The 25,552-nt window shown below is 35.5% G+C and overlaps 1 protein-coding gene across 1 annotated transcript in view; it reads left to right on the top strand.

Moving 5' to 3' along the window:
• Positions 1-25,552, top strand: part of INTS7 (integrator complex subunit 7) — a 78,539-nt gene that overhangs the window by 16,729 nt on the left and 36,258 nt on the right. Inside the window, exons 3-11 of the mRNA XM_043963675.1 lie at positions 805-951; positions 5,143-5,280; positions 7,826-7,872; positions 9,161-9,360; positions 11,737-11,859; positions 15,231-15,348; positions 18,206-18,340; positions 21,046-21,143; positions 24,016-24,255. Coding sequence (XP_043819610.1) covers positions 805-951; positions 5,143-5,280; positions 7,826-7,872; positions 9,161-9,360; positions 11,737-11,859; positions 15,231-15,348; positions 18,206-18,340; positions 21,046-21,143; positions 24,016-24,255 — 1,246 coding nt within the window. The remainder of the gene's footprint in view (positions 1-804; positions 952-5,142; positions 5,281-7,825; positions 7,873-9,160; positions 9,361-11,736; positions 11,860-15,230; positions 15,349-18,205; positions 18,341-21,045; positions 21,144-24,015; positions 24,256-25,552) is intronic.

The raw sequence follows: 25,552 nt of genomic DNA, 5'->3' as shown, positions 1-25,552 counted from the left end.
AATATAGATATATCTATGTAGATATAAAATCGGTTATATTTTGGGAGGGACACTGGCTGGCAGAACTCTTCTTCCCCCATGAATTGTTACCCTTGTGGGGCCATGGCTTAGAAAGGTATTGAAAGTGAAATTTGGGGGAGAATATAACTGACTCTATCTTGTTCTATATCAGCCATTTTTGCTGTATGTGACCCCTGATGAACTGAACAGCAGCTGCAGCAACTTCAGTGTCTTGTCAGTGTCTTCTCTCCTCCTTTTATCAATACAAAATGACTTCCTTGCTGAAGGTAGAGGATTCTAGAGTCCTTGGAATGTCCTCCTCCCTTGGCTGGCCTGATGGGCATTTTTCTTTGATTTAGTGCAACTAGGTATATTAAAAAAGTAAACTCCCTTATCGATCTACTGCAACAAATGATAGACATTTTCCTTTAACAAGTATTCTATTTTTCTTTGTATGGCCACCCATATTTTGATGAAGATCCCGCTGTTTTCTTTGTTTCATATAATGTATAAATATTGCTTGCTGAATCAACTGCTGGTGAAGGATGAATTTTTATTTATTTGAATGTAATAAAGTCTTTTTTCTGATTTGGTCTGGCTTATTGGCTTTAAGTAGTTGAGTTGATAAGAAAATTCATGCCACAAAGGAAATAAGTGGCTTACTGTTAGTACTTCCTACTTATTTTCCTTTAGTGATGAGTCAAAATAATAGGCTAAAAATGGAGAATGAGAGATTATGTATTGATCCATGCTATTACTATTTTAAGCATAAAGAATTTTTCATCATCTTTTTTCTCTTTTTAGAAACAATTTCCTCAGGCTGTGTGTACTTAAAGTTACTCAACAAAGTGAAAAGCATTTGGAGAAGATTCTGAACGTGGATGAGTTTGTGAAGAGGATCTTCTCTGTGATTCATAGCAATGACCCTGTGGCAAGAGCTATTACGCTCAGGTATGGTAGTTTCACTTTACATCTAACATTATTTACAAGATTAAATATCTGTGTAAAACAAGGAAGCTAGAATATTATTTCTTTGTGGGTTTTAGGGATTTGTGTTTGTGAGATTACAGCTCAAATAATGCAGATAAATTAATAATTTGTAGCTCCTAATACATTAGGATTTGTATCCTGTGATATAATTTTTATCTAAATAGTTGAGAAAAAAATTATTAATAATGGATTTCTTGGGGGCACTGGGATCACTTTCTCAGTCCTCTCTCCTCCTCACTCCAGAAAGTCCAGTTCTGCTTGAGAAACTTCATCAGATCTCATCTGGGACAAACCCAAAGGAACAAAAGAAATGGAGATAGATTCCTTTGTCTAGATCAGTGAAGGACACAGGAGTTCTGATTAGATGAATCAATTTATTATTGTTTTATTATTAAATACTGGAAATAATACCCAAACTGTTCTCTGAACACCCAGTCTTTTCACTGAACGCTTCATGCTTCCTGAAGTTTGTAATTACTATTTCAGGTTGCTATGACCTTTGGTCCATTAAAAAAGACAACTTGGTATCTGTGCTCCAATATTGACTTGTAATACACTTCTTTTGATCACAAAGTTAAAGTTATGTTGCTTTAAAAGCAAAACTTAATTGGTAGGTCTTTAACTTGTAGATGATGTAATAATCTAAAACCACTGTTGAAGCAAAATCATACTGCTGTTTTTAATCATAAACACATGTGAAAAGCAAGTCATACTATAGCTTATAAAATCACAGACACTTAAAAATTGGAAGGGACATTAGAGCAAAACCTGCCTTTCCTTGCAGAGCAGAAACTTGTTCTACAACATGACAGTGATTATCCAGCTTCTACTCACATCTTTTTTAGTGAGGAGGTGCTTCCTAGTTTTACAAGGTATGCTGCTCCATTTTTGGATGGCTCTAAGAGAGAGAAAATCCTAGTGTATGTTGACTCTACATCTATCTTCCTGTGACTTTCACCTAATTGCTCTTCTACCTGACAGATCTTCCTTCACATATCTTAATGTGACTCTCATGTGCTCCTTCATCTCTTCTTCAGATTATTCAGCTCCAGTTTATCCCAGGCATTCCTGTATAACACAGTTTCCAAACCCTTCACCTCTCTAGTAGTCTTCCTCTGGACCCTCATCCAGTGTGTCCATGTTTCTGGACCTAGTACTCCAGAGATAGGCTTACTTATACAGGGCTCTTACAGGGGGCTCTGTGGATAGAATTCTGGAATTAATCCAGATGATCCAAATTGAAATCTTTCTTCTGATCTTAACTGGCTGTGGGACCTGGAAAAGTCACTTTTCTGAACCTCAGACAACTCCCTGGGACCCATCTGCTGAGTCATAGATGGATTGCTATCTAAGCTGTGAGATTTGCACACTGGGAGTTCCTTATTCATGTATTTTTGATCCTTATACAAATCATGCTAGGTAGGCCAGGAGAATTATTCCTGCTTATATTATTTCACATCATGATGGGGAAAGGCTATGATAGCCCTGAGAAAAATGATTTATTATTAAAAGAATACATATGCTGGGGCAACTAGGTGGATAGAGCACTGGCCCTGGATTTAGGAGGACCTGAGTTCAAATCTGGCCTCAGACACTTGATGCTTATTAGCCGTGTGACCCTGGGCAAGTCACTTAACACTCCCTCCCCCCCCATCCCCCCCCCAAAAAGAATACATATGCCACAAAGAAAAGGCATTTACATTTTTAAATAGAATTGGAGAATGTGATGGAGATTGTGATGGTAAAAAGGATACTGCACACTTATTTAAAACGTCTCAATAATTCTGTGTTTTGTAATATACCCTTTTTTAAAATTCTAAAGTTTACCTTATGTTATCTCAGTAGGTAAGTGACTTATATCCATGACTTTTGAGGTCAGATAACAATTGAGTTCATGTTTTTAAAATTATGACAAAAGGTGTAAGAGTCAACTTCTGGAAATTTTTCTTTTTCTTTTATTTTTCCTATCCTGAAGTTAACAAATGCCAGATAAAATGGACATTTCTATATACATACTAGAATAGAAAAAGAGGGTCGTACACAAAACTAACTTTCTATTTTCAGCATATATCTTATGCAAAATTTTCAAATCTTAGGTCATTCTGAAGATATAAAGAATATGTTTATGTAATGATGGTGGGGGATGAGGTTGGCTTTTTAAAAATAGCAGATCATATAAGCAGATGTTTCAAATGGCTCTGAGAAACTTTTTTATGTTCTTTGTTCCCTGTATTAAAGAATAAGAACTTCCCTGTCTTTATATTTTTACCTGGTTTTATTTTTTTCATTAATTCATTCAATAATGCACTCTTTTAGGTGATAGGAGTGATTTACAGTTCCAGTAAGGAATAGCAGAAATTGGCTAAAGAGACTGTGGATGCATAGAGGTCTCAACTGTCTAGCTTAGAAATCTAAAAAAAATAAAAATATGTACAAAGTTTGGAAGCAAAGGCAGGTCATAAAGGGCATGTGCAAAACCATAGGACTTTCTGTCATATTGTTAGGAGAACTAAAGATCAGAATGATCAGACTCTGTCAAGGAAACTACAGACAACCAGGAAGGTTCTTTAGCTATGTTGGAGAAGAAAAGGGGATTATCATACACTGCCCACTCCCTCCTTTTCCCTTTCTATACTCTGCTGATTTCATCAGCTCTCATAGATTTAGCTCCCACATCTATTTATGCAGTCTTTATCTTCTACCTGGACTACCTTCTTGAATCTCCAAGTAACTGCTGGACATTTCTATGTCCCAGAAACCTCTCAAACTCGACATGTCCAAACTGCATTCTCTTTCCCCTAAATCCATTTTTCTTCTTAACTTCTCTCTTTCAGTCAAGGGTATCACTATGTGCATTACACAAAGTAAGCACTTAATTTTTTTTTTATTATAAAGTGCTTTTTCATTCATTCATTCTTCAGTCACCCAGTTTCAAAAGCTAAAAATCATCATTGACTTTTTACTTTCTCACTATTCCCTTTCTCCATAGCCAACCATTTGCTAATCTTTATGGATTCAACCTCCATAACATCTTGTACATCACTTCCTTTTTCTCTACTCTCTTCACAACCACCTTGATTTATCCCTTCATCACTTTTCACTTGGATTTTTTCAGTAATCTTCTAATTGGTCTTCCTGTATCTCATACTCTCCCCTCTCCAACCCATCCTTTATTCAGATGCCAAACTGATTATCTTAAAGCACCAATCCTGTCACTTGCCTGCTAAAGAAGTTAAATCAACAGGCATCATTAAGCACTTATCTATGCCAGGCACTATGCTAAGTGCTGGGAATTCATGGACAAGCAGAAGGAAAAATAGTCCTTTCCCTCAAGGAGCTTACAAGGAAAAGTAGTCCAGGACTGGGTGAGTTTCCAGAGTCAAGTGTCTACTATAGACAAAGAATAAAATCCAGATAAAGCACCAGCCCTGCATGCAGGAGGACCGGAGTGCAAATTCGGTCTCAGACACTTGACACTTACTAGCTGTATGACCCTGGGCAAGTCACTTAACCCTCATTGCCCCGCAAAAACAAAACAAAACAAAAAACAACAGAAAACAAACCAAAAAAAAGAATAGAATCCAGAGTGCTCCCTGGAAGAAGAATGAAGATATGGTTGGCTTGGGTCTCTTCCTTAAAGTACAGGTTCTAGGAGGAACCAGACAATCAGAGGGAGAAGCTGCAAAGCTGGAGAACACTTCCAATATAAGAAGTAATCCAGAGATGAAATGAGCTTCATTTGATCTTCCAGGAAGAAGAGGCAAAGTCAAGAGTGCAGCCTGGAAGAGGAATGAAATGGCAGTAATAAAGAAGCCTCAGTGTTTCCCTGTTGGAGTCTGTGATGTGGATGGAAAAACAAATTACATCCTTATTTTCAATATTTAAAAAATGTATTTAATAGACAACTGATGTCTGAGAGCTTTCAAAATTTTTCTTTTTCCTACTGTGTATCAGATGAAGTAACACTTCAAGGCACATTATAGAAATACTTTAATTTAACAGCATCATTTCCATAACCCAAATTTATATATTTTCCAACTTTTATCTATGAATACTCACCTATTCTGATTTTTATTAATAAAGCTTAACTTGCCCCCTCCCCTTTTTTTACTCTGAATTTACCTTGTCTCCTTTTTCTTGGGATCGCTATAGGATGTTGGGAAGTTTGGCATCCATCATTCCAGAGAGGAAGAATGCTCATCATAGTATTCGTCAGAGTCTCGATTCACATGATAATGTGGAAGTTGAAGCTGCTGTGTTTGCTGCTGCTAACTTCTCTGCCCAGTCCAAGTGAGTGCCTGCTTTTAGCTTTTAGATTCCCAAGTATAATATTTCAGTGAGTGACCATTCAGCATTTGTCAAGCACCTGGTAATGCCCATTGTGTTGCCCTCCTCTTGGGAATATAAAAGACTTCTAAAATGTGGTGTCACCCCTGAAGGAGGCTATGGTCTACTTGGGGAGAAAAGATTTAACATACATAATGAAATAGAGGAAAAATTCATACTAAACTCTGTTGTGAAGTGTGTATGCAGTAGACATACAAAAAGAGGTAGAAAGACTTCAGGAAGGAATTAGAGCTTCTTCCACTGGAGAGATAACCTCTCTTCAGTGAACATTAACCCTTTATTCCTTCCATTTAATTTTTTTTTTAATAAATTTTATTGATGTTTTGTATTTTGTACATAATTTTTGGAAATATCATCATTCCCCCATCAAAAAAACCCTGAGCTTTCTCTTATAACAAACCACATTTTTCTTCCTTTTAAACAGAAATATTAATGCCAGTGTTGACTGCTTTCAAGAACAGTTACTTTCTGAAGACTTGTTAAAGCAACTTGCTAAAATATATGAAGTGTGACTCAATTTTTCATTTTTTTTATTAAACAGATTTTCAGCACTTTTCACTTGTTTATTCTTATTGAGCATTTCAGGACTACCTGGCTGGCCAACATTTACAAGCTTTTTGGGGGGATTAAGGGAGAGCCAGATCAAATGAGGAAAAAATGTTTATTTACTACTTAAAATGGGGAATCTATACTAAAGTAAATACAACACTTAATTATGTAGTTTTTAAAACTTATGTTAAGAAATTAATCACATTTATATATTTTTTCCATCTTACTGAGAAAGCTTCAAATACTGAGAGCATCAATCATTTATAAAGTGTTTTGAAGGTTGCGAAGTGCTTTACATGTATTATTTCATTTGCTCTTCATAATAATCCTGTGAGGTAGGTGCTGTTATCCTATTTTATAGATGATGAAAACCAAGGCTCACAGAGTTTTAGTGACTTGAGTTTTCACACATAGTTTAATATGCATCTAAGGTGGGATTGAGCTTTTTCCCTTAAACCTCTGGATTTATTACAGTCTAACTTGTGTTATAGTTATTTGCTATGTGTCATCATCCCTGTTAGACTGTAAGCGCCTTGGAGGCAGGGGCTTTTTTTTATCCCCAATACCTAGCACTCAGGCTTACACATTGTAAATACTTGATAAATGTTCGTTGAATTAAATTGACCTAGTGAGAGTGGAAGTTCTCCAGGGAAATAATGGAAGTTCTAAGACAGGAAGGAAGGGATATAATTTTATTAAAGGACTAGAACTAAGAGATAGTTTGCTGTTGTTGTTTATCCTTCATTCTCAAAGAGGATCATGACATCAGGGTTATATTATTACTTGCACTGAATTGGATTTAAATGAGGAAGGGCTGTGCAAAATCACCAACCTCACTTTCTTCTCCAGAGCAATCTGGGTCCAAGGGTAAGTTACATATCAGGATGACTGAAGATGGCCCCAGATATTTGAGTTAATTGGGGTTGAGTAACTTGCCCACGGTTACACAGCTAGAAAGTGTCTGTGGTGAGATTTAAACTCCAGTCCTCTGACTCCAGAGCCAGTGCTTTATCCACTGTGCCACCTAGCTGTGCCCTAGTGTGGCATAGTGTGGTATAGCACTTAATTTAGATTTAAAGAACCTTTGTTTGAATCCCCTTCCAGGTGCTTGTTATTTAGATCAAAGCTTCCTAAGCTGTGCGTCAAGAAATATTTGTATACGTATTTTAGATAACTGTATACCCTGGGTCATGGAAGATTTTCTCAGGAAAAAAAACGGTCACAAGTAGAAAAAATTTTAAGAAGCCCTGATTTAGATGACCAAGGACAAATTATATAGTTTCCCAGCTTTCATTTTCTCATCTGTTAAATGAGAGGGTTGGAGGGATAGCTAGGTGGCACAGTAGATAAAGCACTAGCCCTGGATTCAGGAGGACCTGAGTTTAAATTGGAACTCAGACACTTGACTTACTAGCTGTGTGACCTTGAGCAAGTCACTTAACTCTCATTGCCCACAAAAAAGAGAGAGAGAGAGAGGGTTGGACTAGATGATTTATTAGCTCCCTTCCAGTTCTGTGATGCTGGTCCACATTTTATGAACTTGAAAATTCTTGTATACTATTGTACAGGGTAGAGCAAAAGTCACAAAGGGGTCTGATGTTTTAATAACTTTTTGAAAATTATTTTTTCTTTATTTCCTATATGTATATGTGTATGTGTGTGTCCTATATATCCTATATATACTTTTTATGATGCTATGGTATTATAAATTAAAAACAAAAATGAAAAGTTACTAAATATTGAAACCCCTTCATGACTTTCATGACTTTTGGCCCATCCTGTATAAGACTTATTAAGATTAGCTTTGGGGGGGGGGGTTCTGTATTAGAGATCATCAGCAGTTTCGGGTGATCTTTGAGGTCATTTCTTTTTAGTCCTTTGAAAATTTCAGTGAATTTAACTAAAGGTGACTTTAAACATCTATTTCTTTTTTCCACAGGGACTTTGCTGCAGGAATCTGTAACAAAATCAGTGAAATGATTCAAGGTGTGTAGATTCCATTTAGTAGTAAAAAGCAAATCTGTTTTTCTCTATATTCACTTTATCCACTATTGAGTTAATTAGGATAGTTGAATTATATATTGTATTTGTATCACACATATGCATGCACTTGGCTAAAAAAAGAAAGAAGGAAATGGAGAAAAAATGATTGAAATGGTACTGACAGTTCTACCCACCAGTGCATTCTGTGAGTATATACCTCAGAGCAGGTATGAGATGTGAATCTGCTGTTTGCTCAGTGGGTATCTCTCATAGGCTGAACATCTCTTTCCATTGAGCATAATTCTAGAATATCCTCTTTATCATCCCCACTGACAGTCCATTCTATTTATGATGGCAAAACTAATGAGAGAGACAACCTTATTTGACCTTCTTAGCTTTCCTGGTCAGCTGGAAACCTCTGGTATATTTTCTTTGTCCTCTGATATGATCACCCTCTAATCACATTAATGTACTGAGCCCTTTCAAGAGTATTTTTCCCCTTAGCAGTTTTTATACTAGCTAAATATTTACTTATTTTTTTATCTATCTCCACTGGGTATAGTGAAAATATGGAAAATAAAACTTACATTCGGTTATTTCTATAGTCACCATCTTAGATCCATCTGCTTTTTGATTGGGACTTCCTTCTTTTAAAAGACCTTAGAATCTCTCCATCTACAAATATTAAAGACAGTACTATCTATTATGGGTGATTAAAGAAATTTTCAAATATAATTTTAGCTATTGGTGATTTTACGCTGAAATTAGAACCTAATCCTAACATAAGATGCAGCTCCACAGTACATTCTTTTAGTTGTCATTGACAATAAAGCACATGCTTGTTTTGTGTCAACAATGAAAAAAATCACATTTTTTTATCTTTGGAAGTGGTCCATGGCCATCATTTCTTAGACCTTGGGTTGTGCTTACCAGAAATAAAGAAATGCTTATCTTATTCTAGACCCATTTTAAGGCTATTGTGGCTGTCTTGTTCTCTACTTGAACATGAAAAATGTTGCTCAGAAGAAAGAGTTTAGGGGACAAAGAAACAGGATGATTTTATTATCTCATTAAAGAGAACATATGTGTGTACACACATATATTGTTTATGACTTTGTATATAGTTTTTTTTAATTCTTGGTGTATATATTAATGTTAGTTTTTGTAAATGGTTGATAACTAGAATAAAAGCAAGAAATAGAGTATCCTTTAGACAAATAGTGTGTGAATAACTTGGGACAAGCAATAATTTTGGTTTCCTAGGAGCTGTAACATTTCTTTCTGCATCTAGGTTTAGCCACACCAGTAGACTTGAAACTGAAATTGATCCCCATATTACAACACATGCATCATGATGCAAGTTTGGCTTCCAGTGCTCGGCAACTCCTACAACAGCTGGTCACATCCTATCCTTCCACCAAGATGGTCATTGTTACACTGCACACTTTTACCCTGCTTGCTGCTTCATCTTTGGTTGATACTCCAAAACAGGTAATTTTAATTTCCTTTATTAAGTTGTTTTTTCAGACACTTAAAGATAATAAACTTGTTGTTCATACCTCATAAAGACAATAAAAATAGGCATTTAAATTTTGATGATTCTTCAAAAGCTGCTTTCTGCAGTAGATGGTAGTTAAACTTCCATATATTTACTCTTTGTTTCATTGTGGTTTGCTGTACCAATATTTGTAAATCCTTAAGATAAAATAAATAGTAGTTTCACATCTGGTCATTTGAAAGCCATTCATTACCACTGAAACATTTTTATTTCTCTAGTAACTATAAGAAAGACATCCTGAAAGATATGTTTCTCCTTTGCATATTCAAGACCTTTAATCTTACAGTTACTTTATGTTTGTTATGGGGAAGTTAAAAGGTTCGACTAAGATTTTTAATTTTTTTAAAGATAGGTTTATCCAAATTGCAAATGTAATATATAGGCCTTTACCTACATATAGCCAGTTAAAATACTGCCTTAGTATATATTCACTACCCCAGAGTTGCTTCCTACCCCACTATTTTCTCCAAATAGTAACTAAGTTTCTGGGGCCAAGGAGTACCAGGTCTGTGTTAGGAGATTCACCCACTGTCACTTCTTCACTTCTTTTCTTCCTTCTCAAACATATACACATTTGACTCTTGCTTTTTCCTTTCATAGCTCAGTTACATTTCTCATATACAGCTCCTCCATTTTAACTAACTTCCTTCTCCTTTTCTGTTTTTTTAACTTTTGCCTGCTACTTCACAGGAATATTTCTGCTGCCCCACTCTTTGTTTTATCTCTTTTTTGGTTACATTTATGAGCCAGAAAACAGTTTTAGTTGTGACTGATAAGAGAACAATGTTTCTGTGAATACTAGTAAATCATTACTATTCATTTCCCCCCCACACACACTATTCCTTATCTGTCATTAAAACTTCTATAATTTCATGTAGTCCTTAATAACAGATAGTACAATTACAAACAAGTTTTTCTTCATTAATTACATATTAAGCTAGTAATTTCCTTTTTTAGGGTCACCTTAAGCCCCTGGTTGAGATTTATAAAGCACCCCAGTCTCATCAGAAACACATTTATAAACCAATATCTAAAGTCTGGTTTTAATGTGGCTTCATTAAGCTCAATTTCAAGGAGAAATTAAGTTGCAATTCCTGGTTGGAAGGGGACACCTCATTCCACTATGACAATGCTGTTAATTTCTAGAGCTCTTAAAAATGCCCAGAAATGTCCTTTAAACTGTGTGGATTTCCATTTAAAGTTGCCTTTCCTCAATTGCTAGCATTAAGAAATTTTTAAAAAGCTGTTTTGTTCAATTTTATTATTCTTTTGATTAATCAGTAGTACAGCAAAATTGTATCTATTTTATAGCAAAGATAACTGTTAAATCTATGTCACGAATTAAATAGATGTTTTTGCATAGCCATGAAACTTAATTACCATTTACTGTGAGGTTTCTGTGGGACTTAAGTGAGCAACCAGCCATCAGCAACCACCATCCTGATCAGTCAGCAGCCATCAACGAGGCAAGACCCTCTACCAGCAAAAAGATTATGACTCTGAAGGCTCAGATGATGGTTAGCATTTTTTAGCAGTAAAGTATTTTTAATTAAGGTATTTACATTTTTTAGACATAATACATTTGCACATTTAAAAGACTATAATATAAACATAACTTTAATGTGCACTGGTGTGATGTTTAAAATCTAAATTGTGGTCGCCTTAAATTAGAAGCTTCAGCACCAGTCTTTGGGCATTAAACATTTATTAAAGCATACAGGTGTTCACAAGGAGTTCAGAAAGTTAAGAAAAAGCCTATCTCGCATAGAGTTACAGCCTGGTTGGGTTCTTCCTCAAGTTCTCCTCCAGGAGCCTGCTTTAATCAGGAACTGCCCAGCAAGCTGACTGTGGAAGCTTTTTATAGTTCTGGAACAGAGGTGGTCTTTACACACTGCTTCAAGCTGATTGGTTGGCATCATCCAAATCCATTGGTTCTGAAGGTGTGATTACAATCCAGTTAACTTGAAGTAGGCTAATCTGCAGTTAATCACTCTCACTTGATTCAATCAGTCTAGATTAATCTCCAGGTGGGTCTTTGAGTATCTGCTAAATCTCATTATTTCACACTGGGAAACCAAACAATTCATGTGATTCACTTTATTATGGTTATCTATAATCAACCGAACCTGCAGTCTCTGAGGTATTCCTGTATTTATAAGTTGAATGAAATCTCTGTTGCCTTGAATGTGAAAAAACACAAAATGTTTTATTAAAAGATGTTATAAATTATCCCATCAGTTCCCATATAAAATTTTTAAACCCTAATTTGTGTTATATTGTTTATGAATGACAATTTGCTTTCTTTATAGATTCAACTTCTATTACAATACTTGAAGAATGATCCCAGGAAAGCAGTAAAGAGACTTGCTATTCAGGACTTGAAATTACTTGCAAATAAAACACCACATACATGGAGCAAAGAGAACATTCAGGCATGTAGACCTCAAGCATCAGTATATTTTTCATTTAAAAGCTGCATGATGTTTTAAATGTGATTTAAAATGTTGCAAGGGGCCACAGTTTTGTTCTTTGAGTTTCTTTGTCAAGTGATACAAGTCTCCATGATCAGTGTTCTAAGTGAATAATGTAAATTTGTGATACATTATGATCTAAATCAGACTCTTTTTGTTAAATATTAAGGTATATCTTCATTTTTAAATCTAACCTATGGCCAGGATTCAAGATCTAAAAAAGACTTTGTTTTATAGCACCAGGTCTCTGATGCTGGCTCCTTCCCCCAGTCTCCATCCTACTGTTAACTACTTACCAATGATATAAAGACAATATCTGTTTTCCTACAGACTTCTACTGCAGTTTAGCTTTTTCATTGTTTTTAGTGTTAGGCAGTAGCTGGGGTTTTTTTTCCTTTAGTTTTTCCTTCTTGTTCAAATTCGGACAAAGATGTAGTCACTGACATTTTCCATCTCTGCCTAGGAGACATGATTCTTCTTTTTCATGGAGAGAAGATGTTCTTGAATTTTCTGTTGCTTTTTCATAATAGTAAACTTCACTTTCAAGTTTTCTTAAAGTACAGTTAGAATAATATTCAACTCTTTGTTTCCTGTCTTTGGTTCTCTCTCTCTCTCTCTCTCTTTCTCTCAGCCTTATATGGCTATGAGAAATGAATAGGCCCTTTTCAGGAGATACACATACCATAAAGATAATTTATATACTGCTTGGTGGTTGCAAAGTACTTTCCTCACATCTTTCATGGTGTGTTGCTAGAAGCAGATTGTATAGCTTTCACAGCTATAGGTAAGAGATCTATTCTTTACCAAATAAGAAATAGAAGCAATTTTAGAAGATAAATTAGATCATTCAGATTACATAAAACTGAAAAGGCTTCTACACAAAATTAGATAAAAAGGAAAATAATTATATAGCAAAATATATGATCTTATAAACCTGTGATATAGGTAGTATAGGCGTTGTTAACCCTATTTTCAAGATAAGGATATTAAATTTCTGATGTATTTAAGTGAGTTGCTTATAGTCACATAGCTATTAAATGTCTAAAGCAGAACTGGAACCTGTATCTCTTGACTCTCTTACCATTATAACCACTTACCAGTATACTCCTTTTACTGTTATACTTAACACACTGCCTTTCTGTACTATTGATGATTTCAGACTATTTTAATCCATTTGTGTACTAGCTCTAACTCTATTAGCTTGAAAGACTTCATGCATTCTTTCAAAAGAGAATAGCCTGCTTCTCAGTAAGATAGATGAGGACCACTGACTTGTTTCTTTCTTAAATACTCAGTAATAGTGTGCATATAAAACCAAATGTACTAGTTCATTGAAGGCTAAAATTATAATTTTAAATTTCAGTTGTTAATTTGAGGTAAAATTAATTTGTTTGGTGTTGTTGAAGACAGCCTCTGATTTCACATTGCCTTTTTGTGACTTAGGTGTTTACTAGATTAAATCTAAATCTTAGTTGATCAGCAAGCATTTATTAAGTGCAAGCTATGTGCCAGGCACTGTACTAAGTGCTGGCTTTATAAAGAAAAGCAAAAAACGGTCTTCACTCTCAAGGAAACTCACAGTCTGTGAAGGAGACAACATGTAAGTAGCTGTGTGCAAACTAGCTACATACCGAACAAATTGGACATAATCAACAAAGGGGAGGCACTAGCATTATGGGCGCCTGGGGTCAGTTTTTTATAGAAAGTAGGATTTTAGCTGAGATCTTGAAGGAAGCAAGAGCTAAGATAAGGAAGGAGAGAGTTCCAGGCATGGGGGACAGCCAGTGAAAATTTCATAATCAGAAAATGGAGTGTCTTGTGTGAGGAACTGCAAAAAAGGCCACTGTTACTGGGTCATGGAATGGATGGAGGTTGAGGCAGGGAATAAGAAGACTGGAAAGGCAGAAGAGGCCCTGGTTATGAAGGGCTTTGAATGCCAGAATATTTTCTGTTTGATTTTGGAGATGATAAGGAGCCCTTGGAATTGATTGACCTGGAGAAGGGGTGGAATGATGTGATCTGATCAGAAGATCATTTTAACAGCCTAATGGATGATGGAGTGTAGGGGGAGAGACTTAAGGCAGGGAGAAGGTCATATTGAAATAGTATAGTAATGAAATGATGAAGGCTGAACCAGGGTAATAGCAGTGTCAGAGAAGAAAAGTTGAGGGGCAGGCATGGGTGTGTATGTAAATAGTAGAAATGTAGACTTGATAGTGCTTGGCATCAGTTTGGTTACGAAAGATGAAAGAGTGAAGAGTCTTGGATGAAACCTAAGTTGTGAAACTAGGGAACTGGGAGTATTTGGGAAAGATGTGTATTCTGCATGTATCTTATTGCTTTTTTTTTTCTTTCTTTTTTTTTTTGTTTTTGCAGGGCAATGGGGGTTAAGTGACTTGCCCAGGGTCACACAGCCAGTAAGTGTCAAGTGTCTGAGGCCGGATTTGAACTCAGGAACTCCTGAATCCAGGGCTGGTGCTTTATCCACTGCGCCACCTAGCCGCCCCCTTCTTATTGCTTTTTGAAGGCAAGGATACTTGCACATGCCTAGTAGGTGTTTAATAAATGCTTGTCCAAGCACTGGCCCTGGATTCTGGAGTACCTGAGTTCAAATCCAGCCTCAGACACTTGACGCTTACTAGGTGTGTGACCCTAGGCAAGTCACTTAACCCTCATTGCCCTAAAAAAATAAAAATAAATGCTTGTCTACCTGAATTTATTATGACCTGTTATGTGCAGAGCACCATGTTCATTGCTAGGAGAGATGGCAGGTATTTTAGATAAGACAAAACCTGCTTTCATGGAGTTTAGAGTGTAATAGATATGACACATAAACAAAATAATGCTAATGCGCATAAATGTAGGTAGCTGAGTAGCCAATCGCTGGAAGTCAGAAAGACCTGAGTTCAAATTTAGCCTCAGGCATTTACTTAATGTTTGACCTTAGGTAAGGCAGTTAACTTCTTTTTGCCTCAATTTCCTCAACTGTAAAATGGAGATAATAGCAGCACCTATAAGATTATATTTGGAAAGTACTTAAAACAGTGCCTGGCTCATAGTAGACAATTGATATAGGCTAGCTATGATGATAATGAGTACAGAAGAGATCCAAGCAAAATGGAGAGGGTAAGTATTTGTTTCATTGTGTTCATTGTAATTTTTCAAAAAGGTCTTTCTTAAGGGGGGCCAGTGTGATTCTGATTTTCCCCCATATAAAATTTCAGAACTGATACTAATTTGCGTACAATCTAGAAAATTTTAAATGAATAGGTTATGTCAGAATGATAGTAGAGAGTGATTTAACCCTTTTATTTGTCATTTCTGAATTTCAGGTACTCTGTGAATGTGCCCTCCAAACTCCTTATGACAGTTTGAAACTAGGGATGCTCTCTGTCCTCTCCACGTTGTCAGGAACCATAGCAATCAAGCATTATTTCAGCATTGTTCCAGGTAAGGAAGATGAGAAGTCTTCTGCAGGTTTTTACTCACTTTCATAAAATTAGATTATATGTTTAATGATCTTGAGCTTATTAAAAAAATGTAGTAAAATCCTGAAAAATCCTAAAGTATTTTCATGCATTTCAACTTTTATTATAGTTATTAGATAGGCCATCAGTTGTTGATAATTGACAATTGACTTTCAATGGAACTGGATCACTATTCAAGACCATTGCTCTCCTTTGACCCATTAAAAAATTTTCCTATGTGGCTAGAGCAGTACTTTTATGAATTAAAATGGTGCTGTGATATTATACTTAACCCCTGACCTACAAATGGATGAACATTTTACTTATAAGTTCATTTGTATCCAAAAAGTAGTAGTTTGCTTATCCAATAAAGCTCTTACCCTTAATTTTTTTTTCAGCAAGATTTGTGGGATGTTTTGCTCTGGTTTTGCTTTTATGACCAATTAAGTCATCTCATTAAATAACTCTCTTGCAAAGAGCTGTAGTAGCCAAGATTTTGACTGATATGTAAGACAATTTTCTTTTTAAAAATATCCCAGAAAAAATGAAACTAGATGTGTCAAGTGTGAAATAATCAGATATACTTCTGGCTTGATGTTTTTTTCAATTGACTTCACATATCATATCATTTAGAGCTGGAAGGTACCTTAAAGGTTAACTTGAGTACCACATTTTACAGATGAAGAAACTGGGCCCTAAGAGGTAAAAGTGCTTTGCCAAGATCACACAGGGAGTAAATAGCAGAGTCAGGAGTTGAGCCTCGGTTCTCTGATGTCAGACTTGGCGCTCTTTTTTACATACAATTGAGTTTAAGTACAGTTTTCCCTTCCACATTGAGGGGTTAGCCATCCATCCGGAAAATCCACATAAAAGTTTTTGGCCTTCCCTTCATACCAGAGAAGAAGTCTGAATTTTTTCTGTTTCTTTAATGGGTTGTTTATAGTGCCTTATTATAAAATGGAGTTAAGTATTTGGTCATAGGCACTGTATTGTCTGAGGATTCCTCAAAACTCCAAAAAAATCCCCATTTAATTTTTTATGCCATCCAGCAAGGAAGTTAGTCATTCCCCTCATTTTTTTCCCTTATTCAGTTCTTATTATCCCCCAAATACTGGGAACAAAAGGCATCTCTCATGTAAGCACAAAATACCAAACTAAGTTAGTTCACTTAGTATGTGCTGTTTGATTTATCTTTCTGATTCATAGCTGGGATGCTGTACGTGCACAATCAATGAATACAAAGAATTATTTCTCAATAATAGTGATTTTTTACTGTATATAACTTGGAAGCTTATAAATATTTTCCTTCCAGCAGCTCTATGAAGTGAGGTAGGCAGCTAGGTAGCACAGTGGATAGACTTCTAGGCCTGAAGTCAGGAAGACCTGAGTTCAGCTCTCACCAGAGACATTTCTTAGCGGTGTGATCCTGGACAAATTACAAAACTGCTTTGTTTCAGTTTCCTCAACTGTAAAATGAAGAAAATAGCAACACCTACCTCCCAGGGTTGTTATGGTGATCAAGAATTATTATAAAGGACTTAACATGATGCTTGACTTGGTAGGTGCTATATAAATGCCAGGAATGGGAGCAGTAATAACACCAATTTGCAAATGATAAAATTGAAGCCCAGAGAGAATGTGTCTCATTACTGAATATACTTCTATTAGGTATCAGGGCTAGAACTCAAAACCCAAGTCTTTGGACTCCAAGTTTAGTTTTCTTTCCATTGTAAGCATGGTTGGTGATTTCACTAGAAATTAATATAATTTTGTCAAGATAATTTTATTTGAGATATAATTGTATTATTAAATAATTTTAAGGTAATACTAATATTTAAATAATAGTAAAGTAATATTATTGATAGGCTCTTAAGTATAACCAAGAGAGTTATTTCCAAAGAATTCTAATATGGCAATCTATCATAGGGGACAAGGTCTTCTGCAAGAAAGGCCAGGGCATACAGTTCTAATTTGGTCTCAAAGAAGGGGTCATTTTTAGATATTATTACACCCATCTCTCCTTTCCTGTCTTCTTTGGAATTTGACACCCCCCTCCCCCACACCTTTTACATTTGAATTGAGAATCTAGACCCCAAACTAATCCACCCAATACAATTATCCCACCATCAATATTCATATGTCAAAAGAAAAAAATGCTGCAGCTTATGGCCTAGATTATAAGGGAGGTGCTGTGCATGAAGTGTTTGAAATCCTAGTTTTGCCTTGCCTGCTCACCAGGTGTGTGTTCTTCAGCAAGTCATTTGAAGTCACTGCATCTAAATTTCCACATCTAGAGACTGAAATGAATTAGACTAAAGTGCCTTCTAATGTTCAAATTACATGATTTTCTAAATTTCTGCATGAATTACTGTTGTCTGAACATGAAATACATATATAAATAGTTTGAGAGCAAAACTAGATAGGAGACTCTTGGTCTTTCTCCAGTATGGGGCTTGTAGCATCACCTGTTTCAATATAGTCCATTCTAAAAGTGTAGAATCTTGATTCCTATAGTATATTCATAGTTCTGTTATTTGTTTTTTACATTGTTTTTTTTAATTGTTCTTTTTACATTGGTTCTTTTTAGATTTGTTTTTAAAGGTAAGTTCAGGGTAGACTTAAAATGTGAAGTAATTTAAAAAATACTTTTTCATGACTCTTTTTTTCTTCCTGACAAAGGGAGAAGAAATGATGTTATGATACTGGTAGGAATGGAAAAATTAGATGAAAGTAAGGGAAAGGGTTTTCACTGAAAAATTAAAAAGGGCATATAATCTACATTAGAGTTACTGATGAATTACATGTTGTACTGTTTGGCTTTTTTTCCTCTATTCACTTAGGAAATACAGTTACTTCACCAAGGTCATCTGATTTAGTCAAATTGGCACAAGAGTGTTGCTACCATAATAACCGAGGTATTGCAGTTCATGGAGTGAGGGTCCTAACTAATATAACTGCTTCTTGTCAAGAAAAAGGTAAATTTAAGCAGTTTTTTGGGCTGGGGACTTAACACACTTATCTGAGCTTGTTTTTGTTTTTCTAACCTGTCATTATCACCTTAAGTAATTTGTTCTATCATAGGAATTAATTGGTAAATTTAGAGGTGGAAGGGACCCTATCCAGTCTAATGACCTTACAGTTATGGAATCTGTGAGGTTGGGACTTGTCAGCCAAGGGGCCACAAATCTAGTAGGTATTATAGGTGGTATTTAAGCCTAGGTCTTTCTGACTTCAAGTTCTAAGTCTATCATGCTTTATTCTACACCATGATATCTCTCTTGGTTTTCACTTTATCAAATGGTCTTATATAAAGATTGCTCAAAGCTTACTGAGCAATGTAAAGAATGATATTGATTCTTACACTGTAATACTGGAATTTGAAAGGTTTGATGATATTTCTATCTCCTCCTGCTTTTCTTCTGATATCTATTTTCTTGCAAGTAGGGACACTGTATTGACTTACTGATATGTATCTTCTCTGAAATTAACTACCATGTCATAGATTCTTCCATTAGCATTCACCATAAGAAACTTTGGGAAAAATATGTGTGATCATTCCAAGGCCCCCATTAAACATATTCAAGGGCTAAAACAACAAAGGGCGACTCATGCAGACAAATGTGAATTAACCTAGCACATTTGTTTTATCTGAAGCTTTCAGAAACACTGCATTTATTTATTTTAGCTAGGAGAAAATGTATTGTTTCTGAGTTTTCTCCACTTATTAACTAAAAGGTGTTTAAAAGACATGCATATGCATTCCATTATCAACAAGTAATATTTATTAAGCATTCAACTCATGTGTACAGTAGCCTTTGGATCTCTGGAAGAAAACTTGGAGATTATCTAATTCAACCCCTTATTTTGAAGACTAGACAGGTTAAGAAAGCTTCCCCATGTCACCCGGAGAATAAGGATTAGAGCTGGAGTTTTTTTATCCATTATTTCTAGTTCTAAATGGACTGTTTTGACTAACTGCACTATGTATGGCACTGAGTTCCATAAGCAGTATCTATCAGAATATCCACTTATACTGGTTGCTTACTTTGGTCTTTTGTTAAGAAATTGTAAATATATAGTCTCTCCTTAGTCTTTAGTAATTCTGCCTGGAACATATCTGCTTAGAAGCATTTCCTTCCATTAGCCTTCTATTCTCTCCAGATCTGTGTGTTGCTCTGATTTGAATAGTTAAACCTATTTACTGATTGGTTTAATTCTACATTTTGAATAAGCATTATTTGTAGATAGCATAGAATGAATGAATGAATAAAGCATTTATTAAGTGCCTTCTGTATATAAAACATTTTTTAAGTGCTAGGGATACAAATAGAAAAGTATAGTTTCTGCTCTCAAAGAGCTCACCTTCTAGAAGGGGAGATTGACACATGGAAAGTTCAAATGCAAGTCAAACAAAAAAGTCCCATCTTAGGGTACAGTGACAAAGCAAATGGTAATACCTTTTCTTTTTTTCAGTTAATAGTATTTTTTTTCCAGTTACATATAAGGATAGTTTTCAACATTTATTTTTATAAGATTTTGAGTTCTAATTTTTTCTCTCTCCCTCCCCACTCCCCAAAACAGCAAGCGATCTGATATAGGTTATATATGTGCAATCACATTAAACATTTCCACTTTAGTCATGTTGTGAAAGAAGAATCAGAACACAAGGGAAAGAAACCTTTTCTTTTTTAAAAGAAAAATTTCAGTAAGCAAAAATCTACCTTCTTTCCTTCTCACCCTCACTTCCTGATTGAGAACAAAAGAAAAACAAAACCCGTTACAAACATGTGTAGACAAGCACAACACATTTCTGTCAACCATGACCAAAAATATGTCTTATTCTATACTCCAGGTCTTTCACCTTTCTATCAGGAGGTGGTTAGAGAGTTTCATCATTAAGAGTCTGGAATTGTGATTGTTTGTTATGCTGATCAGTTACTAAGATTTTCAAAGTTGCTTGTTTTTAACATATTTGCTATCATTGTATAAGTTATTCTCCTGGTTCTGTTCATTTCACTCTTCATCAGTTCATACAAGTCTTCCCAGATTTCTCTGAAACCATCCCCTTTATTTCTTACAGTGCAATAGTATCCCATCACATTTATATACCATATCTTGTTTAGCCCTTCCCCAATTTATGAGCACCCACTCAGATTCTTTGCTAATGAGATTATAAGGGTTCTGGTCTGGTTTTTATTTATATCTTACAAATATAACTCATCTTTCATTAAAAACTGTGTCTTGATTTGAATGAATAATTTTTCCATGGAAACTACTTGGTTTTTTGCACATAATTTATGTATCCCTTAAGGGGTAGTATCAGGCACATAGATATTAAACATGCTACCCATGAATGTTTGTTGTTTCCTGTAGTCCCCACCAAAGAGTTTCTATTGCTCTCTAACTCTGTGATATTGACTTTTTATTTTAAAAAGTGTGAGGGTTTTTTTTTTCATATTTTTCACTAACATAATAAAGAAGGTAATAAAGTATAAAGATTTGAATTTCAGAAGAAATGCTACATTCACTTTTTTCCCGCCATGAAACTATCTCAGTCTTAATTATTTGTAGAGCCTTATGAATCTTGGGGATTTCTGTTCCTCAGGTTGTTTGTTCTCAGTGTACTTATATTTTATTTTAAATATTTTATTACACCAGAATATGCAATTTATTTCTCTAGAACTTTTGGCATTGGAACAGGATGCAGTCTTTGGCCTTGAATCTCTCCTGGTGCTTTGTAGTCAAGATGATAGTCCAGGTGCTCAAGCAACTTTAAAGGTGAAAAATTATTTGCTTAATACAATTGTTTATATTACATAAACAAAAAGCTTTATTTTAATCTTCACTTTAAAACCTAGTCTTTTAATCTAAAATATCACAAAGGATGCAAAAAATAAAAATTTAAGCTGACTTTTTTTTTTCACCATAGAGGATTAAACATGTTTATGTGGCATGGTCTTAAAAACTGTATAAAACAGATGAAGTTGACGGTCTTTTCTGATTTAGAGTTTATAATCTAAAACATACAACATTGATGGTAAAACTTAAGACATATATCAAGGCATAGAAACTACACATTTTACCAAAAGCTGATGAATGATAGGTCTAATCACATGAATATAAATATTTGTCATATATGGAGTTTGGTGGGGCAGCTAGGTGGCGCAGTGGATAAAGCACTGGCCCTGGATTCAGAAGGACCTGAGTTCAAATCCGGCCTCAGACACTTGACACTTACTAGCTGTGTGACCCTGGGCAAGTCACTTAACCCCCATTGCCCCACAAAAATAAATAAAGAAATAAAAATATATGGAGTTTGATGCTAAGGTTTGATACTATAATGCTAATGACCAGTTAGGAAAAGCTTCTTAGAGAGCTTAACTGGCAAACTGGCAAGTCAGTTGTTTTCTGCAACCTTCAGCAACCCAAAAACCTTAGAAAAGAAGAATTATGCACTAGCTATAGAGTACCTAAAGCTGAATCCACAAGATCAGAGAGAAATGTCTCGTAAGATTTTTTTCTTTAACCCTCATGCTTCAAACTTTAAAGGGCACAATGATTAAATTTCACAATTTCAGTAATAACAAATTTGCAATTAGTCAGGAGAAAGATATTCAAATATGAAGAGAGACCAATTTGAATAATGCAAGATTGCTTCACAGTAACAAGAAATCAGAGAAAGGAATAGTATTTTTTTTGAAGCAACCCAAATGACATCCTGAACATTTTAATCTTTTTTTTTTTAAAGACTTTTCCAGAGAAGCATTTAAGGCATTTTTTGAAAACAAAACAAAAAGATGAGTACATTATTCTACTTGCAAATAACAAGGAAGGTAAATAAATACAATTATAAGAAAAGATTCCTAAGTAATTAAATCAATTCTTATGTATATAGACTATCACTTAAAAATAAATTGAACTGGGGGCCACTAGGTGGCGCAGTGGATAAAGCACTGGCCCTGGATTCAGGAGGACCTGAGTTCAAATGCAGCCTCAGACACTTTGACACTTACTAGCTGTGTGACCCTGAGCAAGTCACTTAACCCTCATTGCCCCTTAAAAAATAAATAAATGAATAGATAGATAGAAAGAAAGATGGAACTAAGGGGTAGAAGAAAGAACAGAGAGGCTAGCAAATCAGAAAAGAAAGAGGAAGTGAATTACAAATACCTTCCTTATATCCTACAACTGAATTAGTATCTTTTTGGGGAAGTAATAATATATGGGAAAGTTGTGAATGGTGAAGGAATGGTTTAGCAATGGAAGTAAGCTAGTGATGTATACCCACCAATCCCACATATGAACAGTGAAGGGATAATTCTTTAGTATCTTTAACAAGAGTGAGAGCTGTGGGAAAATGATGTAAAATCAATGTGAGGCAAGGCCTGGGATAGAAGAATGAGGAGGTAATTTCAGCCCATAATGGTGGGAAATTAAAGAAATAAATGGCACTAAAGAATGTTCCCATAGGGGAGGGAATGTATAGCTGTGGTAAGAGACAAGTACCTTTTAATGAGTTTCACCTGAGAGGAATCTGCAGCTTACAACATCATCTTTTTTGAGAAGAGTTTTACAAGTACATGATCTTACCCCAGTAGAATGGATGTAGGAGTACCGAAGGGTAACCAGTATCCAGAGGTATAAGGAGAAATTAAGAACCAGAGATCAGATAGCCTTCACTTAAGAGTGAAGAATGAACATGGCATGAGATCTGAGAGCACAAGATAAGACTAGGCTCTTGATTTGGGACCTAGTGACTCCCACAACATATCACTGCTCCTATCCAGCATTGCTTCCTTTAGCATTGTTATTTCTAAGAATGGAAACTTAGTTGTAGTGATGAGCAAGAGAGACCAGTTGGCAAGCCATAAACAAGGTACTTAACCCTCCTTATCCCTTAGCTTATTCATCTACTGTAAGAGGGCAATTGTAATAACTGCTAAGGGTCTATTTAGATTATATAGTTTCATATCCCTAAAAAGGGTCATTGTGATCATTTGATCCAACCTACTTATTTTATACATGTGAAAAGTCAGGGTCAGCCCTTTCCTGGGGGTCAAATGATAATATATCACTGGTTAGTGGTTTCCTCCAGTTCTGAAATTCTTTTTTTTTTTTTTTAAAGATCAAGGATTTACTCAAAAGCCACTAAGCTTTTAGAATATAATGGCACTTCCAAGAAAAGGAAGGAACCTTCCTTTCTTGCTCTGTAGAAGGCAAGAAGAGTTTCTAGGACAATGTGCAAGGGATTTTTATTCCATATAGTTTGGTACTGAAGACCACTGAGGTCCTGTCCCACACTTAAGTTTCTCTGATTCTGTAAATAAAGACCCAAGGATTTAGATTTGGCCATAAAATATTTTTTCCTTTTAATTTTCCAGTAGCTCCTTAGTTCTAAGCATATTAATAAGGCATTGACTTTGCTTTTATTATTTAGTTTTAAGCATGGTGAAGTTGGTAAGTCTTATTATAGATTATAGTGATTCAATAATCAAGTATTCATAAAAGAAATTATATTCTATCTTCAAGAAGTTAGTCCACTATGTTGCTAATAATCAGTGCACAGAATTCTTTCGCATTAAAAATTAATTTTTAGGCACTAGAAAATGAGAATTGACTAAACTCCTTTTTTTTTTTTTTTGATATGCAGATTGCTTTGACTTGTATGGTGAAGCTAGCCAAGTGTCGTCCTCATCTTAGCCAGTCAGTGGTTGAGTCTTTGCTGACTCAGTTGCACAGTGCTCAGGATGCATCCAGGATTCTCATGTGCCACTGTCTGGCTTCCATTGCCATGCAGCTGCCTGTGTTGGGTGATGGGATGCTTGGAGACTTAATGGAACTCTACAAAGTGATTGGACGTTCTGCTACAGATAAGCAACAGGAGCTTTTGGTAGGAAACCTCTTCTTATGCACTGTTGGAAGAATAGGAGCCTGTCCAGCTGTATCTGTTTATCTGTTGAGAACTTTTAAATGACTATACAACTTAAGCAAAGCTGACAAGTTAATAATAATCAAGCTTATACTTGTGTAGCATTTTAAGGTTTTGCAAAATATTTTGCAGATATTACAGTCAGTAAATGTTTATTTGGTACTTACTATGTGTCAAACATTCTTCTAAGCACTAGGGAGACAAAAAAAAGGCAAAAGAAGTTCCTTCCCTAAAGGTGCTCACAGTATTACTGTTGTAAAACATGTTGGGTACAGAGTCAGGATGTAGATTTACATCTCATCTGTGTGACTTTGGTCAAGTATCTTCAGCCCTGTCATGCTTCAGTTTCCTTATAAGTAAAACGAAGCAATTGGTCCAGCGGACCTTTAAAGGTCCCTTCCAACTCTAAATCTATGTTCCTAGTCTTTTTTGGTCCTTGTACCAACCCTTTGAAGTGAATACCTGAGAGTACTTAACCTAATATTGTATTAAAGCAAATGTTAATAGTGAATCCTATGTGGAGAGAATTGACTTCACAGCTGGAATTAGAACCAAAATGTTTGACTCTTTTTGAACATTGGACCTTATTTGAATTAGGTTATCAGTCACAATCTGGAAAATCCTTTTTAGCTTTGAATGTGTCAAGCTACTAATTCTTAAACTAGCTTTTTTCCTAAGAACCCCCATTGGAATGGAAGGGAACAAGCATTTATTAATTGCCTACTATGTGCCAGGTGTTATGCTAAGTGCTTTATGAATATCTGATTCTCACAACAATCCTATGAAGTAGGTGCTGTCATTGTCTCTGTTTTACAGGACAGTTGTTTAACTAAAATACTCCTGCTTATGTCTCAGCTAAATTCCAGGTGACCAAAAAAGTTTTTTTTTCTATATGTGAGGCATTTATAAAGCAAGTGAGTACCAGGTGCCGTGATAAGCACTGGGCATATGGAACAATCCCTACTCACAGAGAACTTACATTCTAATAGAGACAACAAAGATATACATAGGCATATATAGGAGAAATGTGAACAAATCCAAATATGAAGTTCTATTAAATAGGAAAAGAAGAAATAGAAGGTAGTTTGAGAGTGAGGACAGTGTTGAAGGTGGCCCTTAGGTGCAACTTGAAGGAAGAGAGGGATTCAGTAAAATGAAGAGGAATGCATTCCAAGGGTATGGAACATCATTACAAAGGCACAAAGATGGGAGATGGAGTGTCCTGTGTAAGGAACAGAAAAAACCATTTTGCTTCGAT

This window comes from Dromiciops gliroides, chromosome 4, assembly GCF_019393635.1.
Source record: "Dromiciops gliroides isolate mDroGli1 chromosome 4, mDroGli1.pri, whole genome shotgun sequence".
NCBI classification, from domain to species: Eukaryota; Metazoa; Chordata; class Mammalia; order Microbiotheria; family Microbiotheriidae; genus Dromiciops; species Dromiciops gliroides.
Note: the sequence above shows the minus strand (reverse complement) of the source record. Positions and strands in the feature narration are given on the sequence as shown.